Consider the following 11,783-nt stretch of genomic DNA (forward strand, 5'->3'; position numbering starts at 1 on the left):
TTCAATCAACACTGTTTATTGCTCCTGGAAACAGAGAAGAAAGCTGGGATGAAAGTGGAGTGTGTCTAGGGTCTGATAATGTTCTAAATGCTAAGAGTGTTTGGATACAGGAAAACCAGGGTCCAAAGCCGAGGGCTGAAAGCTTGAGAGAATGACCAGCATGAAGAGAATTCATGCTTTAGCCGAATACTACTAACTGATTAGAAGTAACAACGCGTCCACAAGTGGGTATCAAATGCGGTATGTAAATGAAAGAAATCAGCATAAGGAGTCCACAACTGGGTAATCACAGTTTCCGTAATCGATAAGTCAAAGATATATCGATATTAGAGACCGTGATTGACAGGATGTGGACAATTGGACCAGGGGTGTCAGGATGAAAAGCACATCTGCTTACTATGGGCTGCTGCAGTGTGGACACATAACATCTGTGCATCAGAACTCAAAAGGAACCTGCGCATCTATAAAGCTTACAAATTAATCCTTAGAGTTAAGGCCATAGCAAGATGCAGAGAACCCCCTAAACTTACTTTACAGATATTTGAGTGATCTCATAGAAGAGAGTGTAGAGGCAGTACTAAGAAGTCACTAGGTTTGACTGAAAGGATCCCTCAAAGCTAAATCTGAAGGCACGGAATGTTTTAAATAAGCCTTAGCGTATAACACCACTCCGATTGTAAATATCCACGAGTGCACAATGATATACACAAATTCTTGAATAAATAAATGGTTAGTTATTACTCTTTCAAGTAGATAAAACATAATTATACCCATGCAGGCGTGCTTCCTCCTAAAAGTACCTACGGAAACAGTCATAGAAAGTAAGAGGCAGCTTTATAGTGGAAGGAAAAGATGCTGCATAAGTCAGAAAGTTGCATACAGGCTTCCTTTAAATGTTCCCATATTAACCTTGTCCAATTTTTCTCTATGACTATTATTCTATCACTATCTTTATTTTCTTGCCCAGATTATACATGTCACTCAGACCCACAATCTATCTTTCTTTCTTTGAACCTAATGTGTCTATAGAATAAGATTAATGATGTGCAAACATTACTCCTTTTCACATAGTTACTGTAAAACCTTTAAATTATTTTTTCATGACCCTTCTGTTAGTTCCTCTGACTACTGTTACAGATTTCCACAAATGTGTTGCCTTAAAATAACAGAACACAAATTGGGCCAGGTGGTGGTGACACATGCCCTTAATGCCAGCACTCAAGAGGCAGAGGCAGGCAAATCTCTGAGTTAGAAGCTAGATGTATCTAGAGTGAGCTCCAGGATAGCCTGGGCTACATGGAAAAACCCTGTTTTGAAAAACAAACAAAAAACACATTGATTTTTTTCCCACAGTTCTGGAAGACCAGAGTCTAAAATCCACATTACTGGGTCCAGTGAGATGTTTCGGAGGGAAAGAAAAAGAGACTGGCTCTCTGAGTTCATGCATGCTTGGTAGCAGAAGGCATTGTAATGGCAATAGAAGCCATAGTGAACATCGTAGTGTGTGCACTGTCACGAGTGGACAAAGAGAAAATTGGGGCCTGGTCTGCACATTATGCAGGTACCACCCAGATTGGACAGCTGCCGCATTACCACTCCTTTCCGGAACAGCCCTGCAAGACACCAGTGAAGAAAAGTCTGCAGAGTGGACCAAACGTCAGGCAGCATGCGTGGTCACACATTCTGTCTGGAAGGAGGAAAGACTAGACGTGGAATTGGTCACTGAATCACCTGGGAGATTGCCTCTGAGATCCTGTCAGAATTATCTTGATTACATTGATGTGGGAAAAGCCATCTTAATTGCTGGCAGGACTAGTCTCAGGGTGGAGAATCCTCAGCAGTCAAGAAGGGGAAAGCGAGTTGAGCTCTGCAAAGTGTACAATCTGTTTCCTGCTCCTGGGAGCTGCTTCAAGCCTTAGACACTCGACTCATCTAACTTGGGTTAAAATAAAACCTTTCCCCTCCAACGGCTTTTGTCAGGATATTTTGTTAACACATCAAGAACAGGAACTAACACAACTGCGTTGTCCACGTTCAAAGCCAGCATTACCTCACTTCTGTCCCTCTCTGCCTTCTCCTGTAGCCAAATCTGTCTCTTGCATTTATGACCAAAACAAAACAAAAATAGTTTTCTCCAGGGCTGACTTGACCCTCCATTATAAATGAATGATGTGGAAATAAAGTTACTCACATATGAACTAAATACGAAGCAAGAAGAGACAGTTTTGTAGGATGAACTGGTGGAAAATCAACTCTTATGATTGGAGAGTGAGTGTAGTGTAGTATCAGACCTGCCACATGAAAGTAACCTAAGAATGGGTTCACTGAGCACAGCATCCAAGCTGTATCCTCAGTTATCCTTCAGGACCCAGGCTTTTCCTTAAATCACTTTCCTCTTACTGCCAAATGCTAATTGAGCTCTGCTTACGTACCAGCTTAACCAAAGTAACAGTGAACCGAGAGCACTGTTTAAGCAGCCACTAGGCTGACAAGAGAATCCAGCTCAAAAGCCCCCAAATGTCAAGTGTGGTTAGATTGGTCTACATTGGTTAACTGTCAGCATATTGTATTTTCAATAGAATGAGAATTCTGTATCAGTATAAAAATATTGGGAATATCCACACATAATGAGCCATGTGCTGCAAGAAAAAGCATTTAGCAACATAGCATTCATTTGCACACGTTTATTTCAAATAAAACTGTTTAAAAAAAGAGAGTTGCCTTGGGATGAAGGATTAGAGGGCAAACAGGCACATACATTTGCACAACAATGAATAACAACCTGGTAACTGTCTGTGCTTCATGCACTGTTAACTCTGCGGGCTTAAGATGGTAGAGAAAGCATCAAGATCGAAGATAACCCTGCTTGAAACTTGCCATATACTTGACACATCACTACCTCCTCTATTTCCCATAATTTGCCTCTCAGCAGGCACAGCTCGTGAGTAGCCAGACTTTACCTAGCGGTGACAAGAGCTTTGTTTCCTCTTTGCAGCGGTCCTGAGATAGCCACAGGGGAAGAAGAATGCAGGTTGATCTGTTGATGTCGAGACATCTCCCAGGGGACAAGCCACCCACAGCTGGGTGGCAGGCAGGTGTGCTCAGGGGCACACACATACTCAATATCCTTGGAAGAGCAGGACTGAGTATGTATCTCACCCTCATTCACACTATCTGACCTGAAGTTTCTCTCCTTACCTTTGTCCACTTGGGCAAACTCAGCTCTGGGGTAGCTTGATAGTTAAATCAGGAAGGAGTTCAGTTTGTGGGAACAAGAGTGAGAGCCGGAAGATGAGTGTGTGTTCTAGGGTCAGCTACAAGTTTTAAATAATTTGTGCTGCTACTTTGTTTCGCTCATGCGGTTAGTACCAATAGTGTTCACCACTTACTAAAGGAAAGATGTGTGAGGCAGAAGGAGAGAAGCAACAATGACCATGAACTTGTCCTTCTTTAGTCCCAAAGCCTGTGATTTACAATTTACAGCCACTAACTAACCAGCTCATCAGAGAATTGCTTGCCAGCACTGTCAGGATTTTCTTTAATGAGGTGATGCTGTGCTCATGGGACCTGAAGCACTGGTGGCCTGCAAGGACCTTGCATGTGGTATGCTCCAGTCCTAGGCTCCCACTGCTGCTTGGGTTAGGTGTTTGTTCACACTTCCCTCTGGTGGCCTTGGGAATTCTGAGGCTCACATCCATGGAGCCATGTATAAAGTTATTGTCCAACTGACAGGACGCATTCACGTCTACCTCGGTTCTCCAGACTCTTAGGCTGTTTACACAGTTCCTGCCATCTCTCATAGTATTTCCCTTGGGGATAATAAAAGATAGTCTTCTGGATGTTAGGGGTGTGGCAGACATCACATGTTTGGATATGCTGAGGCCAGTATTTTTGTCTGACAGGGTTGAGTTTGCTGATTCCTCTAGAATCTGTTTTGCAGCAGGTTGCATCTCTTCCTGTGAAAATTGTTCTGTGGTCCTCTTCATTCTGCTTTCTGAAGGCTTTGCAAGAAGCAGTCCAAGGGCGAGCAGCAGCAGAAAGACTGCCATCTCATAAGTCCGGTGATCTTGTCTGCAGTAAAGATAAAAGGAAGGAGAATGCAGGGGAGATGTTTTCCTTTTTGTAAGGGTAGCTATTCTTAGTAACAACCTCTAAACATAAAACTCCCACAGATATAGTTGAAATATGACATAGCAAGATGACAGTCCCTTGAGCAACAATGTTAAAATTTCCACTTACAATCATTCACTCTATCTATTTAGCCTTAGTTTACGAACCTGAAGAAAAAACAAAATGATAAACAAAGACATAAAACCCATGAGCTAAATCTAATGTGCAGGGACCAAGCATCTTTCTCTTTTCTGCTCTTGCTGGAGGGGTCTACAGTCTCCACGTAGGTCAAAGTCATCTCACACCTCACTATTGCTGTCTCTTACTGCCCACACAGGACCTGGCTCCCGGTGCCATGTGAACAGGCACAGACAGTAACCTTTCTCTACTCCCTGGCTTCTTCACCACCCATTCTCAGTCACAAATCTCTCTTTACCAGTTCCTTTGACAAGTTGATGCTGCCGAGAAAGAGTCCAGCTTCTTGCAGGGCTGGAAGTGAAACTGTGTCTCATAGTCAAAGATTCTACTATTGGGTCTAACCAAGGGGAGGAGGGGCAAGAAAGGGGTAGAGAGATGTGTGTGGGCTTGCTGAGAAATCCAGAAGCCAAGAACACTCAAGGGGAACTGGACAGAGTGTGTTTGTGGCAGTCTGAACCTGGAGCCGGGAAGCACCCTGCTTGCTCTTCCTTCTGTGAAGTCTTCCTTGCCATTTCCTTTAATCCCAAAGTATCTATTGTTTTGCTCTCTGACAGTTGACTGCACATCTTTCTTTATGTTTCACTGTGTCCAGTCTTTTCACTGTCTGGTTAGGTGACAGGTACGACCCATACTCTTGTAAGGCTGACAACTCCCTGATCCTGAAACATCCTTTCTGACCACTGCTAGAAGACACACGGACCTGCTCTGACATCACATCCGAACTATCAGCAGCATAGCATGACTAGTCAACGTGAAGATCTTTAGTGTTGTCAGTGTGAGACACTCCATAGTATGAGCCCCAGAGAAGATGATCATTTGTGTTGATAATTCTCTCTTACACTCTAGAATGATTTTTTTCCCTTTTCCCCCTTCTCCCCTTTAAAAGTTTCTCCTACCCATGTGTGTTCTTCACTGTCACCTCACCTCCTTTGTCATCCCACCCTGTACCCCGACCCCATTCTGTAAACCATCACTTGAAAGACACTTTCTTGGACCTCTCAACACTTCTCTCCTTGCCTCCAGAAACAGAGAACGCCCGCCCCTGAAGGCTACGAGCTGAACCTTTGCTTGTTCTCATTCCAGTCAGGACTTAGAGCTTCCCTTGTGATTTTGCTAAACAAAGCAGCCCTGATCAATCAGGGTGACCCTTTCTTATCGAAACACACCAGAAGACTCCATCTCTCCTTTTTTTTTACACTCCCCCCTCCCCCAGATTTTATTTTGTATTTATGGCTGTGAGTCTGTACATGTCATGTGTGCATGGGTGCCCACAGAGGCCAGAAAAGAATGTCAGATTCCCTGCTGCTGGAGTTATGTGTGATTATGAGCCATTTGATGTACGTGTGAAGACCCAAACTCAAGTCATCTGAAAGAGCAACCAGTGCCCTCCACCCCTGAGCCATCTCTCAGACTCCCACCTCTCCCACTTTGGGGCTTTCTTTTCTGCCTCTTGAAAGTTCCCAAAGCCAAATCCAGGTTGCATTTTTTCTTTGACACATCTTCTTCTCCTCACTTAAGTCTACTGAATGTCTCATTTCTGTGGATCTCTTATAACTTATTTTTTTATGTTTTTTTTTTTTTTTTTTTTTTTTACTATTTTTAAGTGTGTGTGCGTGCACGCACGCATACATAATTGTGAATGCAGGAACCCTGAGAGGCCAGAAGAGAACACCAGACTCCCTAGACCTAGAGTTACAGAGCACTGTAAACTGCCTGATGTGGGTGTTGGGCATTGATCTGGTCCTCTGAAGGAGCCTTTAACCCCTGAGTCACATTCCAGCCTCTCACTTGTCTTTAAAGACAGGAATCACTATTTAAAACAGGATGACATAGAACTTGCTAAATTACCCAAGCTGATCTGAAACTCAAAACTGAGCCTCCTGCCTCAGCGTCCTGAACACTAAATGACAGGCATGTACTATAATACCTGATGATTAGTGGATAAAGAACTCTGGCTACATGTGTTCCTTGAAACTGTGTGCCCTAGGCATAGACTTGGTAGATATTGAATAGAAGAAGAAACTTTAAATAACTTAGTTATTTTTCTGGATCTTCACCTCTTTGCCATTGACTCCTCTTGGTGAAGTGACTTTAGGGAAACAGGAAGGCAGTGCGGAAGAACGTTGCTGAGATCTCTGTCTCAGCACATATTTCACACAGGCAGAATTCACAGCTACTGCGCTTGACTGCAAATTATTAGGTGTTCACTAAAAATATATACACACACTCCAAAGTAAAGATGTCTAAATGCCACAATTTATCTGAGTTGGGCTTTGATCTCTATTAAATGAAAATGCTAAAAAGTGGATTCCTAGATCAATGTCACTTGTACCTTAAAGGGACTCATTTATTTTCAAGAGTTGTTTTTAAAGAGGAAGGAGAAGTTAGAGGGAGGAAGAGACATAAAGGGAATGAGGGCAAAGGGGAAGACAATGCCGCCCAGGGATGGGACAAGAAAACAGCAGCAATGGGCTGCTTTGCCTGCTTCTGACCAAGGCTGCCCTCCTGTAACCCTGCCACCNCCCCCCCCCACCCCATCCCCGCGCCGTCCCTTCTCTTTCTCTGTTCAGACACTGAGCACTCAGCTCACTTGGGAGCGCATAAAAATTCCCAAGGCAACAACGATGATGGAATTCTGACAGAGAAAAAAAAATTCATCTGGAGAAGCCTTGCCCTGTGTGAAAGAAGCCACGAGACAGGTTCTGACCTACAAGCTGTGAATTGTGTTTCACTTGGGACAGTTGCCCTCCTCCCTGGAAACCTACCTGGTCGGTCATAAAAGACAGAATTAGCAGCCCACAGAGATGCACCTTCTCTTTTGATACGACCTTGAGTTAAGTCCAAAAGGCTGGTGCAACAACTGAAGTCTCTCAACTGGAAAGATCAGGACAGAACAAGCCCTTCAACATCTGGGAACAGCTCACCCTGCTCCGGCCCACTCACTCTCTGAGTCTTGCTTCCCACATACAAGCTTGAGACTACATCACTCAGAATTAATGACCCCATAAACTGGCCCCTACTTGTTCATTATCTGGATTTCTTACTAATTTTCCGACTTAAGCCTTCCCTCAAGCAAAGCCGCTTTCTGCACTACTTAAGAAATAAAACAAGCTCTTTAAGCTCTCAACTTTCTTACTCTCACCTGTAGTCCTCTTTCTCTCTCTCCCTTCCCCCTCTCTCCACGTGGCCATGACCTGCCTCTCTTTCTACCTTCTGTCTTTCTCCCTGCCTTGCTACAATAAAGCTCTAAAACCACAAAACAAACAAACAAACAAACAAACAAAACAATAGGATAACAGACTTGGGAAACAAAACCACAAAGGTTATCATAGTTTTATAGATGAAAAAAACTAATTACTAGAAGCATACTGACAGAAGACTAATTATCGAGACTTGATGAAGTTTCCAGAATAGGCAGAATTTGTCTTCCTCTCCTCTCCAGCTGCAGGTTTCCACATCCATAGCTGAACACTGGGTGACTACACATTGACAAGCAAATATCAAAAGCGGAGGGAGTTTGCAGTATGGCTCAAAGCCTCTCTGTTTCATTCAGAATTTTGAAGAGGAAAAACCTTAGCTCAGAGAGACTCAGTCCTCCCTTCAGACTTTTCGTATCCGCAGCTCTCCACGGTCTTTAGGGGAATGGTCTCTGACACAGTTGGATGCCTTCCAAACTTCTTTTCTTTTCTTTGGAGACCAGGAGGAGCTGGTGAACAGGGACAGATGCAGTGTAATGTGTATAACCTATCTTTAGAGAAGTCTTTAAGACCCCAGAAGTGACCCCCAAAATATAGGCTCCAGCCATTCCTCCTGCCCCCCCCACCCCCACCCTACTGCTATAGAGAGACAGCTCAAAGGCGGATGAAAGCTGTGGAGAAACTGAGCTGGAGCTCATTGGAAATTCTTCCGGGCTGGGCTGGCTCTCAAAGTGCTACATAGTTCCGAGTGGGACTCTGTGGAGTAAAAGCATGGATGAGCTAACACAGCTGTGAAATGTAACACCATCCTGCCTCACAAGATGAACCTATTGATACAATGGTGGCCCGACTGATACAGGTATGTTAGGGGTAAACCACTGCTTCCTAATTTGATTCTGGGCTTGCCTAATACTTTAAACCATGACTGAAAAGGTCTTAGACGGGGAGGAGAATCTAATCTGACTACTTAGCTAAATTGACATAGCATCAAACCACCCTCTAAATATCTGTGTTTATGCCTACAGACAAAGGCTATCTCAGCCTTAAATAAAGGCTTTGTTCACTCCTGGTGATGAACAAAGGTGAGTGCAAAGACCTTTGACTGCCCAAGATGCTGAGAATAAAGAATGGCTCATCCCCAGGCAAGAGGTTTAAATCACCCCTCAATGCTCACACAACATTGTGAGGAGGAGACCGAAAGTGTATCAGAGCCATAGAGTGAGAGGAGGGACTGCAAAATGGCATCTTCTATGCACAACTTGTCTATGGCAATCGTAAACTTCCAGGAGCTGAGTCCACAGAAGTCAGGCCCTCCAAACAGTCAGCTATGGAGGGAAAAAGGACTCACAGGCCCTACCACTTACTGCTGACCTGGGCAGACCACAGGTTCAGGCTCTGATAGTCAGTTCTAAACTCAGGGTGACCCAGAAAGATAAGCTCTGAGTTGAGAAAGAACAAGTGGTGTGTGGAAATGTAGGGGGTGAGAAAAGTCGAAGCAGAGAGAGCCTGGGGTGTTTGATGGAAACACAATGCATACATGTATGAGATTCGCAAACAATGAATTTCAAAAATATATTAAAGGACAAAGTCCCTAAGAGGTAACCCCAGTAGTGTTTTCTTTTAAATTAATTAATTAGTTAATTAATTAATAATTGCAGGTTGGAGAGATGGCTCAGAGGTTAAAAGTACTTATGGCTCTTGCAGAGAGCAAGGTTCAGGTTCCAGAACTCACAGAGAGTCTCACGATCCCCCGTGACTGTAGTTTCGGGGTAGCTAGATGCCCCTTCTTACCTCCATGGGTACTACATAAGTGTGACACACACACACGCAAATAAAACAAATAAGAAATTCAAGGGGAAGTAGAGATAAAGTGGCACTCCCAGGTAAAAATCTATTAATTGATAGCTGCTGGAAGAGGGAAATTCTTTTTTCTTTAATAGAGTGACACCTGGTATAGCAACCATACAGGGCAGGTCTTGTGCTCAGGATAGCTGGCCAACACAAATGGGACACCATGGTTTGGTTTTGTTTGGTTTGGTTTGGTTTGCTTTGGTTTTTAAGAGAATGAGAGAGCATGAAGGTGATACTTTAAATTTATTTTTAATTAAAACAGAATTTTGTTGCTTTTCTCCTTCTTCCCTTTCCTCCGGCCCCTCCCATGTCCCTTCCCTCCAACCCCTCCTATGTTTGCCCATTCTCAAATTGATATCTCTTTTTCTTTTGTTATTATAAATCTGCATAGTATTACATATTTGCATATATGCATATATATGCAGATTCATTTTTGTTGTTTGTGTCTTCAAGGCTGACCACTTTGCAAATAATTAGGGGCTGGGAGAGGGGTCAGAAGGAAATAGGGTGAAAAGGAATGGATATGATCAAAATACATTGTATGGGTAGGGCACGAGTCATAGGCTTTTAATTCAAGTTCTTAAGAGCAGAGGTGGGCAAATCTCTGTGAGTTCGAGGGCAGCCTAGTTTACATAGTGAGTTCCAGTCCATCTGGAGCTACAAAGTAAGGTCCTCTCTTAAACAAACAAAAAATCCATAATATACGATTATTGAAGAATAAATAAAATCATAACTCAAAAAAGTACATGCCATGTAATCCTTCATGCACAAAATTAACATTTTAAACAGTGTGATCTGTTCCCCTGCTGGTAACGTTCATATGGCCTGGCTCATTCCAATTTTGCCCTATCGTGCTGGATCTTTGAGATGTAGATATTTTACACAAAAGGGATTTTTGCTATCATTTTGATTTTTCAGAATATTGACTAAAATGTTGTCTATCTACGCTAATTATTGGGTTTTGTTTGTGTGGTGCTTGGTTGGCGGCCCCTTGAGCGTCGCACCTAACTGACTCTTGCTCTCCAACTGAAATCTGACCTCAGATTCCCATTAATTCCATTGAATGACTCAAAGACAAGGCACAAAAACTTAAAACGCATGCGGAGCCTGCGATTTAATTCAGCAAAAATGTTTTTATTGATATAGAACCAATGATCGTGTCTAAGCAACACTGGAAGGACTAATCACATTACACCTTCCATTCACGGCCTTACCCCACACCCACAGTTCAGGTTAACCAGAGCGGCTCCGGGACAGATGAGAAGTCCTCACACTCAGTGCTGATGGCAAGTTATTCCACATATCCCTGGAGATCAACTGGCCCTAAGTCATCACAAGTCACAAGAACAAACCCCTTTATGGGAGAAATGTGGTACCTGCAGGCAGGATAGGTGGTGCCGTGAATGAGCTGACAAACTGTCATCCTGAATTTTGTCTCGCTCTGGAAGCAGAAAAGGTCAGAGTCATTCGGGCATGGCATCTTCTTGGAGGAAGTGCAGACTCTGTTGATCTTCTGAGGCCTCTCGTGGATGAAGACGTGCACCTTTCTGCATCTGTGGTCGGGCTCCCTGATGACCCTCTGGAGAATCATGTAGTTGCAGTACCTCAGAGGAACAGCGTTCTGAGGATAGTCCACATGCAACTGTTCTATAGACGTCAGCACCACATCCTCAGTCAGCTCATTCTCCCAGAACAGAAGCAGCAAGAAAACAATCACCATTAGGACCATCAGGGGCAAGATTCCCTTCACATCTCTGGCCTGAACTCCTGGTAAGTAAAGGGAACAGAAAGGATCAGAGAGGGTAGTGAGAGTCCTCCAGCTTCAACCCAGGACGACCTCCCCACCCCCTCCAGGATACATGATCCCTTCCTGCTAATTTAAATCACACTGGTCACCTAAGACCCCATTGCAAGTGCTGCCCAACTAGGAAGCCATTTTTCTTATTACTGACCAGCTTCCTTCCCACCCAGCTCCACACACTGCCCTCAAGACTGTAATCTGTTCCTTCCATTTCCTCTCCATGCGTGGGTTCAGCTTCCCTTGGCGCTAGCTCCTCTCACCTGCCCTTTTTGCTCTTGTTCTCACAGACAGCATGCCCCTTTAATCATGTATGTGAGAAAATCCTTCCTGTCTCACTGTTCCTAGACAAGAGCTGATAAGGAGATGTTGTATGTGGGGAGGGCAGAGGAGGAAAGAGCAGAAAGGGAGGGGCCCGAGGAACAGTGTGCTTGAGTGCACACTGTTGGAGGAGGAAGAGAATTCACAGTCGAAGTGAGACATTGGTAAGGCAGGCCCTGCATTGGTTCTCATTAGACACTCATGGGCTCTTTGAAACATTTAATAGTGATTCCAGCATTTGATTCATGTGGAAATATTTAATGCCACCCACAGTATTGTCCATTGTCTATGTTTTTAACCAGCCCTCC

General features: G+C 43.8%; 2 protein-coding genes across 2 annotated transcripts; both read right to left on the reverse strand.

The window, feature by feature from the left end:
• Positions 1-3,228: 3,228 nt before the first annotated feature.
• On the reverse strand, positions 3,229-4,595 carry Rnase11 (ribonuclease A family member 11 (inactive)). Its single transcript, XM_021182701.2, has 2 exons — positions 4,547-4,595; positions 3,229-4,071 (listed from the first exon to the last, which is right to left on the reverse strand). The coding sequence occupies exon 2, from the start codon at positions 4,047-4,049 to the stop codon at positions 3,471-3,473; it is 579 nt and encodes a 192-aa protein (XP_021038360.1). The 5' UTR covers positions 4,050-4,071; positions 4,547-4,595; the 3' UTR covers positions 3,229-3,470.
• Positions 4,596-10,568: 5,973 nt separating this feature from the next.
• Rnase12 (ribonuclease A family member 12 (inactive)) lies at positions 10,569-11,495 on the reverse strand. The gene is made up of 2 exons (XM_021182678.2): positions 11,418-11,495; positions 10,569-11,123 (listed from the first exon to the last, which is right to left on the reverse strand). The coding sequence occupies exons 1-2, from the start codon at positions 11,449-11,451 to the stop codon at positions 10,648-10,650; spliced, it is 510 nt and encodes a 169-aa protein (XP_021038337.2). The 5' UTR covers positions 11,452-11,495; the 3' UTR covers positions 10,569-10,647.
• Between the last annotated feature and the right edge of the window lie 288 nt (positions 11,496-11,783).

The sequence above is a fragment of the Mus caroli genome, chromosome 14 (genome assembly GCF_900094665.2).
Source record: "Mus caroli chromosome 14, CAROLI_EIJ_v1.1, whole genome shotgun sequence".
Lineage (NCBI taxonomy): Eukaryota > Metazoa > Chordata > Mammalia > Rodentia > Muridae > Mus > Mus caroli.